Source organism: Nothobranchius furzeri, chromosome 7 (genome assembly GCF_043380555.1).
Source record: "Nothobranchius furzeri strain GRZ-AD chromosome 7, NfurGRZ-RIMD1, whole genome shotgun sequence".
In the NCBI taxonomy this organism is placed as follows: Eukaryota; Metazoa; Chordata; class Actinopteri; order Cyprinodontiformes; family Nothobranchiidae; genus Nothobranchius; species Nothobranchius furzeri.
Window position 1 is genome coordinate 47,207,050 of NC_091747.1, and position 24,484 is coordinate 47,231,533.

At 41.9% G+C, this 24,484-nt stretch overlaps 1 protein-coding gene across 5 annotated transcripts in view; it reads left to right on the forward strand.

Moving 5' to 3' along the window:
* The window catches only part of esyt2b (extended synaptotagmin-like protein 2b), a 68,762-nt gene that overhangs the window by 27,336 nt on the left and 16,942 nt on the right, over positions 1-24,484 (forward strand). For all 5 annotated transcript variants that reach the window (XM_015954640.3, XM_015954642.3, XM_015954641.3 and 2 more), the window contains exons 7-11: positions 5,745-5,800; positions 17,571-17,691; positions 21,937-22,113; positions 22,282-22,364; positions 22,671-22,719. In XM_015954640.3, the coding sequence (XP_015810126.3) occupies positions 5,745-5,800; positions 17,571-17,691; positions 21,937-22,113; positions 22,282-22,364; positions 22,671-22,719 (486 nt within the window). The remainder of the gene's footprint in view (positions 1-5,744; positions 5,801-17,570; positions 17,692-21,936; positions 22,114-22,281; positions 22,365-22,670; positions 22,720-24,484) is intronic.

Below are 24,484 nucleotides of genomic sequence, written 5' to 3' on the forward strand. Positions count from 1 at the left end.
GGCCATGATTAGCATCAGAAATGGAGGATGGTCTCCTGTAGTTGGTAATTTGCTGAATGTTTCTCCACAGTAATGTGGGGTTGTTGGCTGTAAACTGGTTTTTCAGCTTTGCTGCATACTTAATTTTAGCAGCTCTGATCTCCTTGTTCAACGTGTTCCTGAGTGATTTGTACAGGGGCCTGTCTCCTGCCCTATAAGCCTGCTCCTTTGCCTGTCTCAACTGGCTCAGAGTTGCTGTAAACCATGGCTTGTTGTTATTAAAGGTGCGAAAAGTCTTTGTTGGCACACACACTTCCTCACAGAAGGTGATGTAGGATGTCACAGTGTCTGTTAGCTCGTTCAGATTAGGGCTGTCGCGGTAACCGCAAAAATGAAATATCGCAATATGAAGAAGCCCACCGCGCTGCATCATGGGCCACCGCGATTACTGAACTTGGTTCAACTCAATGATGCATGTTGAGAAGGATGGCTGCACTGGTATCAAAACGAAACGTCACTTCGCTCCTTTGGGAGCACTTTGGTTTTCAGTACGTCAGCTGCTGCGCAGCCAGAGTCCTTGGCCGAGACAGAGCTGCCACCAGCGGCAAAAAAATAATAATAAACGCTCGGAGACCTGCTGAAGTCCTGGACAAGCACTGCTTCTGCAACCGTCCCGAAGAGAGTTTGAGCCGAGCTGGAGCTCACTCGCTACCTGCAGGAGGAATGCAACCGGGAGAGATTCCCTTTGCTCGCCAGAGTCGCACACAAGTACGTGTGCGTTAGTGCAACGAGCGCACCATCCGAGAGGGTTTTCAGTGTTGCTGGAAATGTTGCCACCCCTCTCAGATCCTGTCTCAAACCGTATATGGTTAACATGCTGGTTTTGCTTGTAAGTAACAAGGACGTGACCGAGCTATAAATCACCGTCATTCGTGTGTGTGAAAGTGAAATTATAGTGCGCCCGCCACCCGGCGCGCGCGCGCCCGGTACATGTAATTTTTTATGCTTGATTTTAAACAACTAAACAACATGGGGACTTGTTTCTTATTTGTTAGATGCTGCAGCCAAATTTGCATTTAAAAGTTTAACCTCCTGAATTTTGTTGTCTTTAAGTTCAGTCGGACTCCGACTGTCGGAGAAACAAACGTTACTGCGATCTGTGTTGTTACTGCCCTTTGATCTGCATTCAGTAAAGTGTTATTAAAGAAGGCACGGCAATTTTAACCTTTTTTAAATGTGTAAACCTTATGTTTAGATAGTACTGCAATAAAAAAAAGAAGTGCTGCAATAATATCGCACACCGCAATATTAAGCCACCCTGAATCACCGCAGGAGGAATTCCTCAACCGCGACAGCCCTAGTTCAGATCACCTGTGGCATCTGCAAATACTCTCCAGTCCGTACAATCAAAACAGTCCTGTAACTCCTCTTTTGCTTCATTTGTCCATTTCCTCACTGTCCTGATGGCTGGCTTTACAGATTTTAATTTTTGTTTATAAGTGGGGATAAGATGAATCAAATTATGGTCAGAGAGGCCGAGAGCTGCACGAGGGACAGAGTGGTATGCCCCTTTAAGAACTGTGTAGCAATGATCCAGTATGTTTTTGCCTCTAGTCGGACATCTGATGTGCTGTCTGTATTTCGGTAGTTCGGTATTAAGTTTAGCCTGATTGAAATCACCCAAAATAATGAGCACTGAGTCTGGGTACTTGTTCTCTGTGGAGGTAACTTGATCGGCGAGAGTCTGCAATGCAACACTCACATCTGCTTGAGGATGTATGTAAACTCCAATCAAAATGAATGATGATATTTCCCGCGGGGAGTAAAACGGCTTACAGTTCAAAAATATTGTCTCCAAGTTTGAGCTACAATGTTTACTGAGAACTGCAGCGTCTGTACACCAACATTCATTAATGTAGAAGCAGATTCCACCTCCTTTCGTCTTCCCTGATGGCTCTTTTTCCCGGTCTGCGCGATGTAAACAAAACCCGGGCAGGTATAAGCCATTATCAGGAATCAAGTCACTGAGCCACGTTTCCGTAAAGCAGAGGGCAGCGGAGTGTGCAAAATCTCGGTTGTTCCTGTTCAGAAGGAGCAGCTCGTCCATTTTATTAGGTAGGGATCGGACGTTCGCTAGGTGTATTGCTGGGAGAGGCATACGAAATCCCCGTTGGCGGAGTCTCACCAGCGATCCTGCTCGTTTACCCCTCCTGCGCTTCCTTCTCCCAACAAACAGCAGTTCCTCCGATCAAAACTTCCAATAAACTCCCCGGGTCCTCAAATTTTTGAAAATCCGTTTCTGTGGTTTGTTGCCTGATACCCAGTAGTTCATCTCTACTGAAAGTAATCCGTTTTGCATCGCTGATTTCCAAAAAAATATACAAAAACAACACAAACAAAAGAGAGCAATGTACCGAGGCTGCCATCTGCGGCGCCATCTTGCGAATCTTCCAGGATTCTGTTAGCTGTGTTAGCTTCCAGGATGGCGATAAAGGATTTTATGTTATCTCTACCAACCCTGTGTCATCTGGCATCTCTGCATCTTTGGGTCCTAACCTCTTCTCGGCTCACAACGTGACTATATATATATATATATATATATATATATATATATATATATATATATATATATATATATATATATATAACACATTGCATTTATATTAATAGATGTGTTGCAGTCCAATATAGTGAATTGCTAGATAATAGTACTGTTTCAGTGCAGGATTACATGTGTTATTTAGCACGATATGCTTCATCAATATGAGATATCTTTGATGCGAGAGTAGCGGCTGGTTCCAGTGATCCAACCAGCAACAAGAAAAAAGGTTCCAGACCTTTGTAGGCTTTTTAAATCAGCTCCATTGTAAAGTGATCACTGTTTATTACATAATGCAGCAGCAGGTTGAAGGTAGGTTTGGCTTCTAAGCTAGCTAACTCTAATCGTTGTAAACATCGCTCTCTATGAGCCTTGACTAGGTGTGCTTTTCTTTTGACGATTAAACTGAATGTGTAGTAGAAGCAATTTTTCCCTCTGTTCAATATTCCTTTGAATACTGTCCTCCATGGCACACACACGTGATCCAATGATGTTGGTGCAAAAGGTTGTTTAGGAAGCATATAGTACAAAAATGAAAGCCCATTTTAAACGATTGGTTTAATCCTAAATTTGTTAATCCTACCATTTGTAGCCTAGAAATCTAGACACATCGTTACAGTAGGAAAACGATTTTACACTGCAGGTCAGTTTAGCCATCTAAACCAGAATCGCTTTACCGCGTTACTCTCGCTAAAAGCGCCTGAATTGAGTTAGCATGTAGCTTATCTCCCATTAATCTCCGACTGAGGCAGAGCATGACCTCACGTTAGCGGCCAGGGTGCCCAGCTTCGATCGTTGTGGTCTGAGGGTCTGCTTGTATTTAAACCGTCCATATTATTGCTCCATCGACGACCAGCATGACTTCAGCCACGCATGGAAGCCAGGCAGCGCCGGAGCCTCTTCTTAGTTTCTTGTGTTAGCTGTGTTAGCTAGTAGCTGCATTTGTTCCAACCCTGTTCCAACCGTATCAGCTCCACCTGTTTTCCCATCTTTGGACTGTCTGGGCGTGACAAGACGTGTGACACAGACAAAATGGCAGTGGTGGGAACCTCCCATTTTTCATCAGACCCATATGACTCGAGACAATGGACGTTATTTGTCTATAGTATATATGTGTGGATGATTCCAGCCCTCAAACAAGCTCTGTCTATGGGTCGTGGCCAGACTAGATATTTACATTAAGGATGGCCTACAAGCTACTCCATCAGCCCTCTGGAGGTAGATTACTTCAGAAATGTCCTGCAAACATCTAAGTGACCTGATTTTATTTATCGCTGACTAAAAGCCACATCATAAACAATGCAAAAAAGTTAAGTCATGTTCTAAATAAATTTAATCATTAATATAATCAAACTCCTGTGCCGTATTTAATAGCACTAACAAGGAGGAGTAATAGTACTACTAAGTGATGAATATGAGATGGCTAGTAAAACCTGTAGCTTGTAGACTCTGGCGGTCTTTTTCATCAGACTGGACAGGATGCAGAAAGTGTTGGCTCGATCAGCCCTCATCTGGATATTCGTTTGCTTCACCGGACACCCAGAAATATCGACCATTGTCTCCGGGGACTTGCTTTAAAAACAGAGAGGAAGGTTCCCGGATTGGGTGCACACAGAGAGGCATTGATTTCACTGTCAGCAAGAAAGTAGATGTCGAGGTGTTTCCTAAATTTGCTGCTGTTTTTTGGGAAGCTCAATGCTGGTAAACAACCTGGGACCCCCCCCCCCCCCCCCCCCCAATGCTGTACAGACTGCAGAAATACTGCTGTCAGTTTTAAAAAGTGTTTTACATCTAATTAATCAGGTCACGTATCTAAATGTTTATATATTTTGTGCCAAGGTGTCAAGCTGTATTTTGTTTAGACCACAGCTGCCATCAGTCACAGTCCTGCAGTCCTGTCCTCTCCCCTGCAGCTCCTCACCGTGTTTGCAGCAGTATAAGAAGCAGGTTGGGCTGAGAAGAAGGGTGAGAAAGGCTCATTAGGCTCTATGAGCTCCGAGGCAGATCAAAGCCCGCGGAGACACAGAGACATCTTTAGTCTCAGCTCGCTCCCATCTTTGATTCCTCTTCAGCCGTCTCTTCTTTTCAGATTTGATCTTCTGCTAAATTTTAGGACTTTGCACATTGGAAAGGTGCAAAGTCCCTCACCTCATTATCCTGAAAACTAATGAGAATGCAGACAGCCTCGGAGACTGTCATAAATATTTCAGTAGGCAGGTGTTCTTGTATTCTTTTCTGTTCAGGGATCTGTGATTTTGTTGAAAATCACACACTCGCCACTTTACAATGCAGCGTTTGTTTAGAAACATTAGAAATTGCGGGATTTTGCGCTGATGCCAGTTTTGTTATTTTTGTTACGCCTTACACTTCAGGGGCTTTTTTTTCTTGCAGCACATTACCTTCTCAGTCACCTAGTGGTGCAGTGTCCACCCTGGGACTGGGAGATCGGGGTTCAAATCCAATTTCTCTGTAAAATTCTTACAGGTTTTATGGTTTGACAGCTTCTACAGATCACTTATTTTTCTGTAAGAGGTTTCAAATGTTTTTGAAAACATACTCTTCCATAAAATTTACTCTTTTTATACAAACTCAAAACCTCATTGTTCGCTGTTGTATTTGAGCTCTAAATGCTCTCCAAACATGAAGTGAAGTTTTTTTTTTGGACTTCTGTTCTCTTCCTAAACACTAGAAATGTTTATCTTTGCAGTTTACTTTACTTTAGTACATAAAGGGTTCTACTTAGATGTGATGATTTGACTGAAAATCAGTTTTTCTTTGTCAGTGGGGAGAATTTGTCTTGGGAACATAAGGTTGAGTCTGGAACATCAAAGATGAAAACTCTGTAAGAGTCAGAAAAGTCTTTGTGAGTTCTATAAGCAGGAAAGCCTGAGACAAAAGACCTTGTTATGAAAGGTTTGTTGGAACAAAGACAGTACGAACTAATCTATAAACCTTTGATTTATTAGTTTGCTGCCACTTGAAAAAAACTCTCCCTGCTGTCGTTAATCAACCTGCTTTGTTAGCCAAGAAACACGAGGCCAGGTGGTAAACTGTAGTTTGGAGGTAGGAAACAATACCGTTAAGTGTTTAGATCCATTTAAAGTGATTCAGCGCTCTGTCATTTCAGTCTAACTCATGGTTGTGTTCTCCTTCTTTTCTCCTTTAGCTTCTTGACATAAACTGGACCGGCCTCACCAATATTCTAGACATCCCTGGGCTCAAGTAAGTCACCCAAAGCTAGCTTTACAAAAACTCCAGTGTGTGTGGAGTTTCAAGGATTTTAGTTCTTGGAACTTGGTCAGATTTTCAACATGCATTTGAAACGCATGTGCATTTTTAATTATTTAAATGATATCTTCCTCCTGTCTGTAGTGGTTAAAAGGCAGACTGTAAAAGAAATCTGTCATCTTTGCTTACTTAAGTGGATTCGTTTATTATTTAAACCCAAAAGAAAGTGACACAATGATGAATATTGCATGTAATTTTCTTTGATTGCAGCTGCTCGTTTCACATAACAGTCATGGGGACAGTCTTGTTGACACAAGCTCTCATCCAACCCTTATTCTCGTTGCTCGGCGGGGCTGAAATGAACCCTTTTCTGCTTTGGTTGGTTGAGGCAGTGGGAGGCAGATGCAGCAGAAGAGATAGAGTCTCTGCAGTAGCAGAAGCCCAGATGATGACAGTAGCTGCAGTGACAATAGCCGGGAGATCCGGTAAATTCCTGGGGGGGTGGGGGGAGACAGGAAAAATGTGCTGCTCGGTCCTCTCAGCTGTTCAAAATTGTCTCTTTCAGGACTTTGCTGAGACATCAGCATATCGTCACCATTTCAGCAATGAGTGATGTGTTAAAGTATGTTGTTGTCATTTAGGGGACTTAACAGTGTGACAGGCTGCAGTCACTGACCAGAAACTCCCTTCATTACTGCGCTCTATATGAGATCATAAAACTAGGTGCTGGGAGTTGAAAAACAGTGATTTCGAAATCAGCTTCAATGCTGCTAATTTTCTTTTCCTTTCATTCTGCTTTTCCAGCAACTTTTCTACTTTTACAAAAGCCAATTATTTGGCGACATCTACAGATGTCATTTCCCACTGAGTTACAACCAATCAGCATGAGGTAACCACAAGTCCTGGCCTATATTAATGCCGATGGTCCCGGCCAATTACTTTACTGGGCCCTTTCCAAGTACATACTCTAATGCCTTGAATAGGGTCATTTTGAAAACAAGCGTGTCTCATGAAGATCCGGTAACGTTACCCGGATGTTCCGATGGTGGAAACGGAACGAATAATATTTCTTATTAAACAGAGCAGTAAACAGTAAATCAGAGCAGTTTCCTGCTCCTCTGCCCTACTTGTTGAAAGCAGAATTACAACTCTTAAATAACACCGCTGCAGCTTGCCGTGACAATGAGCTAACACTCACACGAGCAAACTAACGTAAGATCAACCATCAAGTAAAAAATCCACACTGTTGCACAAAAAATATTATTACTTACTAGTCCAGTAGCAACAAAGCCAGGTCATCATCAGTCCGTGATTTTGTAGCCTCCTTTAGCTTCCTCAAACTAGTGTAGACCGTGCCGATGTTCACTCCGGTTTTAGCTCTTTGCTTCACCTCCAAAGACATTACTCTCTTATGTTTACTTCCAGACTCAAACATGATGCCAACAGAAAAAGCAAACTTCTTATCTTTTTTTTTTTTTGGTTTCTTGTGCTCTTTATTGACAATCGGCAAACTGAAAATGCTAACCGCTAGCATTACAGCTAACAGCCGTAAAGCAGGTAAAGCGCACCCCCTGTAGGGCACCTACCCTCTACACAAGGGCTACAGAGGGGTGTGTCAAATATGAAACTGGTCAGGTTTCTAACTCAAAGATAAATTAGATAAATTTTAAAGCTCTAGCTTGAAATTTAAAAACTATCTTTTGGTACTTTAACATAGAAAGAGTTACAGCTACCTTCGTGGTAGCTCATTTGAATGTGTTATTTTGCTGTTGTGTGTGTTTAGATTGTAGTGACTGAAATTCTGATGAGAAGGACAGAGTGATCACAGAACACACAGAGACACGCAGCTTTGTTACAACAGACATCCTCTTCGCCATATTTATTTTCTAATGTTGTTTATTTGGGGTTTCAGTGTATTTTAGTGAAAATGTTGATCATGCAGTCATTTGTGCATTCATGTATTTTTTTAAAGTCTAGAGTTATTTCACCTTGCAGTTAGTGTGGACCTTATCAGAAAGGAACAAACTGGTACAGCTAGTAGGAATAGTCCCTTAAAGGACATGATCTCATTTGTTTTGTTGTAGAACACCAGTAAGAACTGGAATATCTTGTGAAAATGAAAGCAACTTTTAAATAGCTGGAAAGCTTTCAGTTTTTTTCCATTTCAGGAAAGTTTTTTGTAATTATGTAGAAAATGTAGAAAACCTGGCTTGAGATTTGAGATAGAATAAATTCCAGTTAACGACTACAATTCCTCGTGTTTAGATCTCGCTGCTCCACCACTGAAGAAGACACTAAAACACTCCTGTGGGGTTGTGAATATCCTAATCCAGCTGCCAATTCATTCTGTCTCCATGGGTTTTTTTTTATTGCAAAAGTTAAAACATTTTCCTCCTAATTGTGCTGGAAGACTCATTTGGGGTCCACTAATGTCAATAAGATTCATCTGTATTGATTTTCGGGCAATCTGATAATTGTAGAGAAACCAAAAAGAATGGCTGACTCAGTGACATGTTAAGTTATTGGGCGAGTGTGTATCCATACAGTCAGCAGTTATACTAACATTGATAAACACACACACATATAGTGGGACATGTGGGAATTTTAGTGTTTATGTCAGGAAAGCAGCAAAAAATTGCTTCAGCGTGCACACGAATGAGCAGGAGAATCCTTTAATCTCTCGGCTTTGAGGGCATTTCTGCTCAAATTGTTGCTGTTTCACTAGAAACTAACCTGTAGATCGATCAAAGGAATGTTTCATCCTGGCACCAAAAGGAAATCTAAAAGACAGCCAGGCACTTTAATCTTTTATTTGTTACGTCTTTGGACATCTTTAGAATTCTGTAGGATTTTCTTTTGCTCCAATCAAATAAATATATTTATTAGTTTATTAAATAGCCAAAATCAAATGACTATTATAGGCTTTTATCAGTGTACAACAGACTCACCGGTTTTACCAGGAAGAAGTTCCAGTGAAGTATTTTCTCATTTCATATCATTTTATCTTTTGGCTTCTAAAACTGCATGAACAAAAATAAGTGAGTTATACATTTACTGTAGTTTTGGTGCTGACTGTGCTGCTTCCAGTGTAACAAATGTTGGCCAGTTGCCGGTGTTTGCTCCTGTGAGTTTGAATCAAGTGTCATGGAAATCGTTTGCTGCCTGGAACTGAAATGAAAGGGTGTTGAAATGTGATTGGAAGCTTGAAAAGATTGGAAGTAATGTACAATTTTCCTGTAAAATGAGAAGGAAAAGTGACATAAAGATTTTTTGTGCTCTTGGCCAACTGAAGACATATTAATGTCGCTAGAGGAAATAAATACTGATATCTGATGCAAATGGGGATCATTACTTTGTTAAATTGTTGGTGAAATGGTCAAGAAAAACTGTGTGATGCAATAGAATTAGAGCGGCACGTTAAAAATCGGCCGGTGATTGGAATCAGCCAATTTCAACATGATTGTTAAAGAGATAATGTGTAGTTTTCACCATTAATCTAAGGAAATATTCATCGAAATGTTGTTGAAAATTAATTAAATGATGCTCAATTTTTAAAAATATTGGTGGCTTTGTAACATGTAACCACAAAAATTAGATCTAAAATGTGTGGGAGTGGGTCTAAGTCTCTGGGCAATGCATATTTCCTTCTACGGGAGCCCTTTAAGACAAAATTCATTTACTGATTTGCCAGAAAGGGAGTCTGATATGCTTGTCATTTTGCTGTGCTCCCAAGGATTTTTTTACTCTTATGGGTGATGGTGGCACAGGAGTCAAGGGTTAGCCCCGTAATCGGAAGGTTGCAGGTTCGAGCCCCGCTCAGTCTGTCGCTGACGTTGTGTCGTTGGGCAAGACACTTAAACCCCCTTGCCTGCTGGTGGTGGTCGGAGGGGCCGGTGGCACCAGTGCTGTCAGTGTGCCCCAGGGCAGCTGTGGCTACATCGTAGCTCATCCCCACCAGCGTGTGAATGTGTGTGTGAATGGGTGAATGACTGATTGTGTTGTAAAGCACCTTGGGGGGCTCCAGAACTCTAGAAGGTGCTATATCAAATACAGACCATTTACCATTTGTCCGCTGGTAAGGTCTTACTCAAACACAAAAATAGTGCTTGCTTGCATGCACTGCCTCCTATCACCCTGGAAAATACACGCTGTCACTTTAATTAAAAAAAAATTAATCTGTAATCTGCCAACGTGTAACTCAAATATAGGCTTTTTAGTCAATTTTATTTTAAAAAAAATTATTGCACAGCATCCTTATTTTTGGAGGAGTTTTGATGTTACATTTTTATGTATGCTGAAATTCAATTCAAGTTTATTTATATAGCGCCAAATCACGACAAGAGTCGTCTCAAGGTACTTCTCATAATAAACATTCCAATACAGGTCAGTTCATTAAGCCAATCAGAAAAAAGTTTCTTATATAAGGACCCCAGCAAATTGCATCAAGTCACTGATTGTTGAAATGTTTGAATAACAATTACAGGAGACTCATAGATCTGCCACATCGGCAGATGAACTTAAAACACCTGAGTTTCCCAGCATGTTCTCTGCCTGCTATAACTCTAGGCAAAGAGGGGTAGCTATTTTAATACACAAAAACATCAATTTCACAGTACTGGACACAGTTTCTGATCCAGAAGGTAGATTTATAATGTTAAAAATAACTATACAGAACCAACGCTTATGTATTGTGAGCATATACTGTCCAAATATTGATGACCCTCCATTCTTTCATAATTTTTTCTCTGTACTCTCCGAACACTTGGACTGTCCACTTATACTTGGAGGTGATTTTAATCTTTGGATGCATTCCTTAGACAGGCTCAGTACAGCTGGGACTCGGCGCAATTGGCAATCCACTTATATAGTTAAACAGTACATGAGTGATTATGGGCTTTGTGATGCATGGCGATCTCTTCATCCTAACCGTAGAGAGTATACTTTTTTCTCACACGTCCATCACTCTCATTCACGTTTGGATTATTTTCTAGTCAGCAGCTCATTGCTGGCTGACATTTCAGACACTGAGATACACCCTATTGTTGTCAGCGACCATGCTCCGGTTTCTTTAACTCTAGTAAACAAGAAAGCAATCCCACCAAGCAAAAACTGGAGGTTTAATACATCACTGCTTAAAGATGAAGGTTTTATAGAATTTTTTAAAAAGGAGTGGGCTTTATATTTAGAACATAATGACCTGCCTGGAACATCAGCATCTATTCTCTGGGAGGCAGGAAAGGCAGTGATGAGAGGTAAAATAATCTCTTTCTCATCACATAAGAAAAAAACAGAAAATAAACGTATTCAGGAGTTAGAAGAAATCATTAAGTCTTTAGAGACATCCACAGAAGAAGAGTTACTGAGCAAATTACGTAAAGCTAAATTAGAACTTCATGGAATTATTGACAAAAAAACACAATTTTTAGCACAAAGACTACGAATAGAAAACTTTGAACATAGTAATAAATCCGGTAAATTTCTGGCCAGCCAATTAAAAATTAATAAAGAGAAAACTACCATATCTGCTGTTAAAGACTCAACTGGGAATATAGTTTATGACCCTGAAAGAATAAACAACACTTTCAGAGACTTTTACCAAACTTTGTACTCACCACAGATAAACCCATCAGATGACGAGATCGATGAGTTCCTTGATAGGATAACACTTCCTAAATTAACAGACAGCCAAGTTGCAGTCCTGGACTCGCCACTAACATCAGCAGAGCTCCAGGAAGCCCTTAAATCCATGACTAATGGGAAAGCTCCAGGTCCAGACGGGTTCCCAGCAGAGTTCTACAAAGAATTCTGGACCATTTTGGCTCCAACATTTTTCAGAATGGTGAGGGAAATCGAAGAGAGCGGCAGATTACAGCCAAACATGAACTCAGCCAATATTAGTCTCTTGTTAAAACCAGGCAAAGACCCAGCATTTCCAACCAGCTATCGCCCAATTTCTCTTATTAATGTTGATCTCAAAATAATTTGTAAAGCCCTGGCAAAAAGATTAGAGAAGGTAACCCCCTTCTTAATACACCCTGACCAAACTGGTTTCATAAAGGGTAGACAGTCGTCCACTAATTCGCGTAGATTACTTAATTTGATAGATTTCTCTTACAGTAGAAACATAGAAACTAGTATATTATCTCTAGATGCAGAAAAGGCTTTTGATAGAGTTAACTGGAAGTTCTTATTTGCAACTTTACATAAATTTGGTTTTGGGAACTTCTTCATAAACTGGCTACAAACATTATACAGTTCGCCAATTGCACGTGTTAGGACGAACGACCAAATATCAGCTAGCTTCTGTCTTCAGAGGGGGACCAGGCAGGGATGCCCACTCTCCCCCTCACTGTTTGCTATCTTTATCGAACCACTAGCAGCAGCAATTAGGCAAACAACAGGTATTAAAGGGATAAAGTGTAATAAAATAGAACATAAGATCAGTCTTTATGCAGATGATGTTTTACTCTTCCTCCAGAATTCTCAATCGTCTCTGTCTCATTCAATAGAACTGATAAACTCTTTTTCAAAAGTTTCAGATTACTCTATAAACTGGTTAAAATCAACAGTTCTACCAATTAATTTCTCTTTTGTCAATTTACTTAATACTCAACTGGAGTCAGGTAATATCACATACCTGGGAATTAATGTCTCTCCCAAGTTAGCAGATCTAACCAAATTAAACTACATCCCACTTTTAAAGAAAGTGGAGGATGATCTTGCTAGATGGAAATCCTTACCAATATCACTGATGGGAAGAGTTGCTACAATTAAAACGATGGTCTTACCCAGAATAAATTACTTATTTTCAATGATCCCAAACAAACCACCAGCTGACTGGTTTAGATCTCTGGACTCCTCAATTACCAAATTCCTCTGGCAGGATAAACCTCCACGAATTAGCTTAAAAACGCTTCAGAAGAGCAAAGACAGAGGAGGACTGGATCTACCCAACTTTTATTATTATTTTTTAGCCAACAGGCTGCAATATATACCAAGATGGTTGCAAGATAACCCATTAGACGAGTCCTGCTTAGATATAGAACAGACACTTTGCAATACGATAGAGCTTTCAGACTTACCATTTATTAGCTCAAGCGTAAGAAAACATGAAGGCTTCAAAAGTATTAGTATCAGCACTTCTCTGACAGCATGGTGGGAGTATCTTAAAATGACAGAGTCTTCACTAGTACCATGCAGACGCACACCTATCTGGAATAATCCTGATATTTTGCAAAATAATAAAATGATGAACCTTCTGGACTGGAAAAATAAAGGAATCCTATACCTGGAAAACATATATGAAGGATTGGACTTCATCCCATTTAATAGAATAGTCTCCCAATTTGGAATAGAAAAGAATAGCTTTTTAGAATACCACCAAATCAAATCTGTAGTCAAACAAAAATTTAAGCTCAATAAAATAGAATTACAAACCCCGCCAAGGGTTTTAGACTTCTGCAATCTCAAACCCCCTAAACTACTGTCTAAAGTATATAAGACACTGTCCAAAATAGACGATAGAATAGCAATCCCTATTGAAAAATGGGAGGTGGATCTATCAGTCAGCTTTGACCAGAACTTCTGGTCCCAAACTTGTTTAAAAACTTTTAAAATGATCAGACACCCCAATTTACAATTAATTCAGTACAAAGTTCTACACAGAGTACACTATACAGGTCATCGGATGTTCAAGATGGGGTTTGTGTCGTCTGACATCTGTACACACTGCACAAACAACATTCCTGACAATTACGTTCATGCACTGTGGTCCTGTCCACCTGTCCAGGAATTTTGGGGTAGAGTATGTGAAGACCTGTCAAAGTCTCTGAAATGTCATATCCCAATCACCCCCTCTCTTTGTTTACTGGGAAACCTGGATGATGTCCCGACTGAAAAATCTTTGGTTCACGTGGTTCTGACTGCCATATGCATCGCTAAGAAAACTATCCTCTTGAATTGGAAAAATAGAGAAAATCTCTGCATTAACCAGTATAGAAATCTTTTGTTAGATCATATTGCACTTGATTTAGCCTCTGCTTCCACTTCAAATAAATCTCTCTGGGCTCCTTTGATCGGTTCCATCACATAGCGGTGATGGGGGGCCGTTGATGATGTCCTGCGGGATGATGTGGGTGGGGGGGGTGGAGGGTCTGAGTTTGGAGTATCTGGATGTTCCCTGGGGATGGGTTCACTGGGGATGTCTGGCACTGGGGGGCCGTTCCCCCCCTCTGGAGGTGCTTGGGTTGCCTCGGGGGGTGTACTGCTGGCGGTTGTGAGTGGAGCCCCTTGGAGGTCTTGGCGGCGGCCATGGGTCACTGCCTGGCGGCTGCATTGCCCCTGGGTGGGTCTGGGTGGGGGCCTGGGGGCTCGGGGTGTTGGGGTGGCCGGCCCCGTGTGGGGATCTGGGCTGGGCCTTGGGGGTCGGGTCCCTACATGTACGCTGCCGGGAAGAAGGCAGGAATACGCAGAAGTACCTGGCCCGGGTTCGGGGGCGTAGGGCAGGCCCTGGCTCCTCTGTTGTCCCATCACAGGGGAGGGGGAGGTCCAGGAGGGGGAGGATCCAACCTTACCTGGATGTCTTATGTCTTATATATTCTGGAAGTTGTGCAAATGCAGGGATGGGCATAGATATTCTGCTGGGGTGGGGCTGGGTCGGCTCCCTCGGGCTCTGTGGGGCTCTGTGATGCTGCTGCTTTGGGCCCTGGCAGGATGGGCTGGGGTCTCCATGCCCTGGGCGGCGGTATGACAACGGAGGTGCCTATTGGGGTCAGTGGGGGAGCTGGCTCCCTGGAGGGCTAAGCCCTACCAGCCATTCCTCCCCATCCCCGTTTATTTCTCTCCTCCTGCTCCCTCACATCATCACACAAACATGCACATAGGACCTTGGGGGGTGGACAAGTCGAGGAGTGCGGGTATGGACCCCATTTCCGCATTCCTGTGGCTTCCTGCCCCCCAATTTTATTTGCACCTTATGCACTTCCACCGACGACATTCCACGCAAACATACACTTAGGGCCTTGGGAGTGAGCACATTCAACGGCACTTGGCAGGGGGAGTTCTCAGCCTCCTCCCGAGTGCCGGTGCCCACTTCGAATTTTAAACTGCATTTAGACACCAAGGGCTGTGGGTGCAAGTAGGGTGGTGCAGTGGCATCAGCTGGCATAGGCCAGAAAATGCCCGCACTGCCCGCTCACCACAGCAATAGAATACACCTCATTAACACACAACACTATGTTGGAGCAGGTGGAGGGAGACCAGGGGGTCTTAGCACACCTCTGTTGTTGCTTGGCTGCCTGGGGCTGGAGACTAGGAGGGAGATCTGGCCGTCTGGTTGGGGTCTGGGGTGGTGGCTTGCTGTGCTCGGCGGTGGGCGGGGGAGCCTGCTCATCAGCACCCCAGCAGAAAGGGTCAAACTCTGGTAACCGGTGGTGGTTGTACCCCATGTGCAGCATTACCGGGACCAGAGTGAATAGGGTGTGTATGGGGAGCATGAATGGGTGTCCGGCGTGTATTTTTGTAAGTCTTTGGTTGTATGTGCATGTGTGAGCATGAGGGAGGGAGTGTGTGACTGTGTTTGTGTATGACTGTATATGTCAGGTGGGGCCTTTGACTCCTCCCTTCTCCTGGGACCTCCTTTGATGATATAGATCTTCGTCTCCCCTCCCCCCTGTCACACCTGGTGTGGGTGTGATGCCTTGGTCTGCCTGAGTGTTCGTGGCTCCCGGGTCAGGGAGTTTAAGATTTTTGGCATCTGCCTGATCAATCCCGGTGGCGGCCTGGGGGGGTCTGGGTCCCTGGGCTCTGCTGGGTCCCCGGCGGGGGTGGTCGCCCCTGGGTCCCGGGTCGCTGGGTCCCGGACTCGGCCGGCTAGGGGGTGGGAGGCTGCGGGCAGGCCTGAGGACTTGCCGCTGATATCTCCCGGGGCTCTGCCGGCTGCTGGTTGTGGCCCCCCGGGGCGATCCTCTGTGCCTCTCGAGGGGGGCGGGGGCCTTTCTGGTTGCGGGCTCCTTGGGGTTCCTGTGTTCTGGGGCAGCGCCTGGATCTCTGGGACTTGGAGCTCCCCCCCGTCTCCTACGCGTCTTTGGGGGGCAGATCTGTGGTCCCTCACACTCTCTATTGGACGCTCCTATAGATAAACCTTACATAAACAAGCGCGTGTACACACACAGGTGCTCACATGGTGCTCTCATAAGTATGGGCTTGGGCACGTTCAACACATGTCTTAAGACTATGGTGGGCACTCAATGCACTGTGGTATATTATCGTGTGACTGTTTAGTTAAACAATGATTGATTATATATTTCTTCAGCAAGTTGACGCAGTGATAGCTTGATTTTGTTATATTGGTGTTGTGTCCCATTTTTTTGTTATGTTTTGCTTTTTTCTCGTCTCATTTTGCAGGTCTAGAAGCAGACTCTTGTTCATTATTGTTTATTTTTGTTGAATCCCCCCCCCCCCACCTAACCCCCTCTCTCCCCACCTTTTCTCTTTTCCTTTCTCTTTCACCTCTGTCTCCGTGTCTGGTCGAAATTACAAAGCATTCAAAAACAATAACAATAAAGTTTTAAATATCAGGTGCGACATTAAAAGCAGACTCTTTGATGCTCCACCTGAGACATTAAAAGCAGATGCTCTGATGCTCCACCTGAGAGTAAAACTGTAAGGCTTGTTACCAGCATTCAGACATCAATTCTGCTTGCTTCACAGCCAGACAGGACACGTTTAAAAAAAAAAAAAAAAAAAAAAAAAAATGAAATGTTTGAATAAACAAGCAAGAAATATCTGTTTGCTTTTATATTGTTGTAGCTGAGCAGCCCAGAGCAGAACAGGACGGGGACTTTACTGTAAACGTAACTTTTTTATGCTTTCATTAGTGATTTAAAGTGACCAGATTCACTTTAAGCATTCATATTGATGCTGTTGCTAAGTGCATGAGTGTGTTTATAGCACATACATTTCTTAGTGCCTACTGTGCAGTTTTTACACAACAGGTGATAAAACATCTAATTCTGATTTATTTCCATTCAACTGGAGCTGCTTGAGATTTATTTATTTTTTTATACCTTGAGATCATAAAACAAAGATTATACATTAGAAAATGTGAGCTAACTTCCCTTTTACTTCGTACGACAATAATTCTGGTTTTGGGTGTGCACATTTGTGCTGTAAGTGGAATTTTATGGTTCAGGTTTATCTGAAAATGTTCTTAGTTTAATCCAACCAGACACCAAGGACACAGCCTTTCAAAAGGTTTTGGACAGAAAGCATCAAAGTGCTACCTTATAAAAGTTTCCCACTGCCACTTTTAACACATTTCACTTTTGAATCATGCACGCTACATAAATCAAGCAATGACTTTGATTAGATTGGGCGCATCGTGTTATATGGATGCGTGTTTGGTGATAAAAACCCATCTATCTTTGGCTAGGTGAATATCCATCCTAATGACTTTTTCTCTGACTGGGATAATAATTTCCCAGTTTTGCTGATAATAAAGGAATGTCGTTCTTTTCCCTACGCTGTCAGTGTGTTTTTGTAGAGAGATCAGTGGATCAACTGGACAATAATACATCCCTGCTTGATCCAACTCCAGTTTTCCTACATGTCACATGTGAAATGAAAATATACCGCTCAAAGAGGGGATTAAAGGACCATATTTACACCTCAAGGACACTTTTACAGTCTGTTGAGTAATTTATTGCTTCATTCTGTTTCCTTTCCTTTCCCTTGCTTCACTAAACCCACCATCCTTCTCTTACAGCGGCTTCTCCAATAATCTGATCCTGGACATCATCTACAATTATTTGGTTTTACCCAACCGAGTTACAATCCCATTGGTCGGAGAGGAGAAACTGGCCAAGCTACGCTTTCCGATGCCGAAGGTAAAAGGCGGCTTTAAAGTTCAACAAATCAGACATTTAATCCTAAAATAAAATACTTTTAGTGTTCTCTTCTCAGCAGTGTAATCACTGAATAGAACTACCCCAGAAACTAAGTCAAGGCTATGCAACAATAACTTGTTTCCATGGCAACGAGACAGAAAGCTTAGTTATTCATTTTGTGAAGGGTTTAATTAGGGCTGGACAATATAGAAAAAAGCTTATCAATAAAAAAAGCATCTTTATTGATATCATTAATTATTGAAAACTATATAAAAATGTAGAAAACATATTTTAAGTGCAGCCTTGGCCATTTTATGCTGTTACTTTATGATGAAATAAGTTAGTTGTTACCAGACTTGATTTTTATTGATTTTCTGCAAATTTTGCAAACCACTGTTGTTTGTTTTTTGTCAGCCTTTAAAGAATGAAAATATTACCACACTGGTTGAGAACTGTAACCTTTTTTCACGGCAATTTCTTCCACCTCTCCTTGCTGTTCAAGTCCCATAGAATAGAATAGAATAGAATAGAATAGAATAGATGAATAATCCCACAGTGTGGAAATTCACTTGCTACAGCAGCACACACACTTAGAGAAAAAGGAAGAAGAAAATAATAACATGATTACAGGTAAACACACAAAGGCAATAAGCTATAATTGTTAACTAAAACCACCAAAAACAATAAAATTCAAACTTGTGTTTCCAGAACTATGCAGAAGAAAGGGACAAAGACATATTAATGTACATCCGGTATTGCACAAGTATTGAGCACATACTGAGTATTGCATTGGTGTTTTTGTGTACCAGGATAATGCCAGTACCAGTTAAACTGAGGAGAATCTTACTGCAGAGGGGATGAATGACCTACGGTAACGTTCTGTTTTACATCTGGGATGTCTCAGACACATCTCCTCAACTGAATGTAGTTGGCGGCCCAGAACCGAGCTAGCTTCTTTGACCAGCACATAGCTGTCTGTTTAGGTTTGAGAGGGGAGGACGTTGTGACGAAGCATACTTGGGTCTCTGTTTTTGATTGGTAAGGTCAGCTACTGAAAAAGCTATTATGGTAAAATGAAACTTTTTATTGAAGTTTATATCGATCCATTTTTTTCTGTTGCACCACATGTCTATTGATCGATATATATATCATTATTGATTCATTGTTCAGCCATAGGTTTAATGTTGTTTTGCACAATACTGACCAGTTGTACAACCTCAGAAGCAGTGTGGTTTCTGTCGGAGTCCTCAAAGAGGGGACCAGGTCTTTCCGTTGCATAGCAGTTTGCTTCTCTAGTTCATTTCTTTTGTGGGCCAGTAGAAGGCTGACAGTCGTACCCCCTGGGGCATTTTGTGAGGAATGTTGTAGGAGTATGGGGCATCAGGTAGGGATGCAACAATACCTCTTTTTTCTAAACCGATACGATACCGATACTTGGATTGGAAAACAGGTTTTATTTTCTTCTCTGCTTTCAACAGGAAAAGACTGTGAGGTAGATACAAATAAAATATATTAATAGAAATGATCACAAAACTAAAATATTAAGTGAACAGAAATGTTACAGTGAAGCCACTTTCAGGCAACTGGATTGGTATTGGTTAACTTTTACCAATACTGATACCGGTATCGGTGCCGATACCAGTACCCTTACCAGTATAGGTATCGATGCATCCCTAGTGCCAGGGTTGCTTTTAAAGGTCATCCGGTCCAAGTACAACCTAAACAAGAGCCATGTTCTCATTCTCAGAACAAACAAAATCCCAGTGCAGGTTGGACTTTAAAGCTGCTAGAACACATTTGGAAAACAGCTTGAAACTTGTTTTCATGCCTTTTAACAACATTCTAACATAGTTTAGCTATAAATATAATGTGGAGATGAAAGGAGAAAAAAAAACCAGATAAAAAGGTTCTCTCTCATTTGTCTAAAAACCTCCACCAATAACACGTTTCGGACTGAAAGCAACCATTGGACCACACCTCCTCACTTCCCTGGGTCTTCCACACATTACGCAGAACACCACAGATGTGAGAGGTTCTCCGCTCAATAATATCAGAGAAGGAGAAACAGCCGGCTGCAACCACTTTAACTTTAGGACAAACTACCAGAGTCCCAATTAGAAAAACACCATTTGAAGTTGCGGACAACAAAAGAGATCTGGTTCTAGAAAAACAAATTAAATCATTTTATAGTTCATTTTGAAGCTTAAATCTAATAACTGAAATATAAAATGCCACAGAGACAAGAAATCAAATGGTTAACCCTTTGATGCATGAATTATGAAATCATAAACCATGATTTGTAATAAATTTTTTCATTCATCTTTAGGTGTGAATGAAACAAATTTCAACAAATATCTTTTGTAACATTTAATAATTTACAAATAATTTATTACATGTCCACCTCAGTGGACAGCGTGCATTCTGAACATGAAATATGTCGGCTTGACTCACTGAAATCCAAATGGAGGGGCTCAAATGCAATAAAGTCTTCAACAGCTGTGCTTAATAGCAAAAAATAAATAAATAACAATTTCGAGTACCTGTCCACTGTAGTGACCATTATGCATCAAAGGGCAATTATGATATCAATCAATCAATCAATCAATCAATCAATCAATCAATCAATACTTTATTAATCCCAGAGGGAAATTAGAGTTTCAGTACACACAATTCAGAGATCAGACATACATGGGCAAGACACATGACAAGAATTGGTGACTGTGGTCATTCGCAATCCTGAGTCGCGCTACCTTAATAGTGATAAGAGGGTAACATGAGGATTGGTTCAGGTGGAGGGAACAAAAGGCACTTCAGAGTTACCCTCCACCTGGAGGGCAGCTTTGCTCTGCAACAAAACACCTCAACAAATATGCAACAGACTTCAGACAACACAACATAACATGAAACTCCAATAGGAAGGCGGGGGTGGGGTGGGGGGGCTGGTATCCTGTTTCCCCCAGCGAGAGCAGCCATCTACGGCGCTCATCTACTGTACAGTCACAGGTGGGAGGGAGATCTTGGGAGAAGCGAAGAGCACATTGACTCCTGCAGATTGATGACCTCGGGTCGGGTTTTCACAGCATCTGTCTGCATTCCTTTGTGGGGGTTTGTTGCTTGCCGCTCAAGGCAACCAGGGCATCATATTCGGATAACAAGAATTTGTTTGGGTCAGGCTGAGATAATTTTCCTCTCTGCCTTCAGTCTTTAAACTGATCATTCCAGTCCTTCAGTGAAGCCAATTTTGTGTTTTTAAACCTGTCCATACCGTCCGGTGACTCTCTCAGAAATGACATCCATTTTGCTCACTAATACCGGTATCACAGCTAGAACATTGTTCAGCTTACGATTCACCTCGAGTAACATCCCAGTCTGAGAAGTCTCCACACAGACGGTGCTTTCCGTGGGTGCAGGTCGCCCTCCAATCGCTCCCGTCTTCCCAAATTCCCAGAAAACCAGATATCCTCCCACTCCATTCAGGAGAAATCCAGTGATCATCAGACTGAATATCCACACATCCTCGATATCCTCAATGGACAACTGGCTGAGGCATATGATCTTCCACTCCTTACGGGAATCCAAAATATATCCCACCAGGTGTGTCCCCTATGGACATGTGGGAGCCCCCTGCTCCGTTCTCATCGTTGAAAAAACCTTATCAATCGCATTGATATGACCAGTTTATCAAATCCATGGTTAGTAAAAATAGAGTTTTTCAGAAGAAATGCAGAGAAGCGCTCTGTGGGCAGACAGGACAAAGAGCCTTGGGAAAAAAAGATAAGGGAGCAAAAAGAGAAGCGTCTGTACTCTCGAGCGCCTTGAAGAAGAAATGTAATGTTTAATTTTTTTTTTAAATCTTTCTAAGTAGTTCAGTCTTTCTTTATTTCCATTCTCTTGCATGAGCTCTATGCACACCTTTAGAAACCCCCTATAGCCTTAAAAGTGAGACATTTTTCTCTGTCTGATATTTTTGTTTTAGCAGGTTAAAAGTTCACGAGCGGTTTTATGGATTATTTTTAATCTTTACACATTTCCACCTGGGAATTAAACAGAAAATCGTCATTGTGTTAAATAAAAGTGCTAATCAGGAAACTTGACTACCTACCTGTAATTAGGTAAAATCATATGATGTATAACTGCTGTCAGCCATGTGCGTCTGAGGCGCTAACCACACATAAGTAATTCATGTGGTCCCACTTAAAAATAAAAGATATCTAATACAGCGTTCTGCCCTGCATGTCTCCTCAGGGAGTCCTAAGGATTCACTTCCTGGAGGCCCAGGATCTGGAAGGGAAGGACCAGTTTCTGGGAGGGCTGATCAAGGGCAAGTCGGACCCTTATGGTATCCTGCAGGTCGGCACCCAGCTGTTCCAGAGCAAGACCATTAAAGAGAGTCTTCATCCCAAATGGAATGAGGTGTATGAGGTGATGCTTTTGGGAATTCTCTGAAACCAAAATGAATGAACATTTGCAACAACGCATTTTCAACCCTTTGTTCACAGAAAGAAACTAGAGACCATAAGTGGTTTATGAGTTTCCCAGTGACCAGTTTGGGTTTTTCACACTTGTCTTCTAATCTCTTGTCTTCCTCAGGCTCTGGTCTATGAGCCCTCTGGCCAACATCTGGAAATTGAGCTGTTTGATGAAGATCCAGACAAAGATGACTTCCTTGGAAGGTAGCTTGTGTTAGTTGTCTGTCTTTTAACACGTTTTTCAGAGGAAGCACAACTTGTTGCACCGGATCAGTGCCACTGATGGGTAACATAAGAAGGAAATGTCATGCAAATGATATTTCAGTTAATTCCCTTTGCTTTCAGAAGTCAGTTATAATGAAGCAATGCAATTATCCAATGGAATAGATTTCTGTGCTGTAACGCTCAGCAGAAAATCAATACCTGGACCCCTGTTACATTTAATAGGCCAAGTCATTCTGTTTGCTATTTGTTTAGTGAATTTCACTAATTATATGTCATTGTTTGCAGCCTCATGATTGATTTGACTGAGCTATATAAAGAGGAGAAGGTTGATGAGGTAAGAAGCTGAGATACATTTACATCAACAAAGGGATCGTTCAGAAAAAAGCTGTTTGTGAAAAGTTAATGAATAATCAGTACCTCATGTGTTGTTGATAGCTGCAACCGGGGCAAACCGGACACGTGAGCGTCGCGTAACGTCCGTGAAATGAAACATGAAGCCATTAACCTTCGTTATAGTGGATGGCTGCGGTTCCAACAACCATGAAGCAGAACGTTTTTGGAGTGTGCCATAAGTGTTGTGACACATTGGTTTAGTATTTTGCGCGCTACGCTTCCAGAACGCATGAAGCTCAGCAGTTCAGATCAGGCCAGACAGGAAGTCAAACACAAAAGCTGTGTAAAACATCTGGAAACTTCCAAAATAAACGTCACTTGCAGAATTCCAGTTGCCTAAGTGGTAAAAAAAAATAGGTACATAATGGCCTGTGAAACTTCCGTAGTCAAGGTAAACAGAACAGAAAATAAACCACAGACTTTTTGGGATACATGTTGATGTTTTTTTTTCTTTGCTTGTCGTTTGAACCGAAATCACGAGTGGTGTTACAATTCACCAGTGATTTCATGACCTCGCAGGACCAGCTGCGTGGAACACTTTTGCTGCCGATTCGCACCTGAAGCATTGCTGGTTTGAAGGGAGCTCGTTGGTAAAGTGCATGTATTACGTTCCGCGCCTCCTACGCACCCAGTGGAAAGACTGGGTAAAAATGTTTAGAGAAATGCAGAACTCACATTACGCTAATTGACTCATTTGTTTTTCTCACATTGTTGCCCAGATGTTTTAATATATTAATTATACAGTGGTCCCTCGTTTATTGCTGGAGTTATGTTCTAAAAATAACCCGAAGTAGGAAAAATCTGCTAAGTAGTCAGATCCATTTACGATTTTTAGAGATCTTTGTTGCGTACGCAGCTAGGTTCGCACACACGAAAACACACCAGACTTATTTCCAGCATGTGTGCTTGGGTGAACAGTTTTATTTGCATACACCCACAGCGTTTCAGTCTCTTGTTCTCACGTTGTCGAGTCTCGCGTGTCCACCTCCTGCAGGAGCGCTGTTTACAAAAGGCTCCAGGCCTTGGCCAATTGCACTCCTCTTTTCTGAAGACGTGCTCGTCCCAGCGCATCGCCACAACGTTTTAAGGCTGCAAAACCCTCATTACACACTTTAACACTTGTCTCAGAAAGGCATTATTATTTTCACACTCTTGTTTAAACATTCTCAAAGTTCAAAGCTTTGTGCATTTGGACACGGATCAAAAAACAAAGCATGCAAAAAAAAAAAAAGGCAGGGAAAGGTGATCCGGGTTATAGCAAGGGACCGCTGTACTTAAAAAGTATTCTGTGCAGTAAATTCAAATTGTATTGGGATTTTTGGTGTATTAAAAAGTACAAATATTTCCAAGCCTAATTTATGATGCTCATAGTTTTGAATATTTGGGCTTATTTACGTTGATCCTGGTGTGAGTGACACCATGTCCTTAAGAATTGTACAACAGAGATTTGTAAGACTTTGCAGGAGAAAAAAGGACAAAACAGATAAAAGCAGTTCATAGTTTTTTTTAGGACGTTTTAGTTGACAAAGATCATTTTTTTCTCTCTCCTGGTGAAAAAAAAACAAATGAAACAAACCGTGTCACCCTCTACTTCTCCTCCCTTGGAATCCTTTATTTTTCTGCTGCATGTTTCATGTCAGGACTTTTCTCTGAGTTAATATAAAACCCTGCTGGCAGGCTTGTAGATGTTCTCCCTCCCACATTTC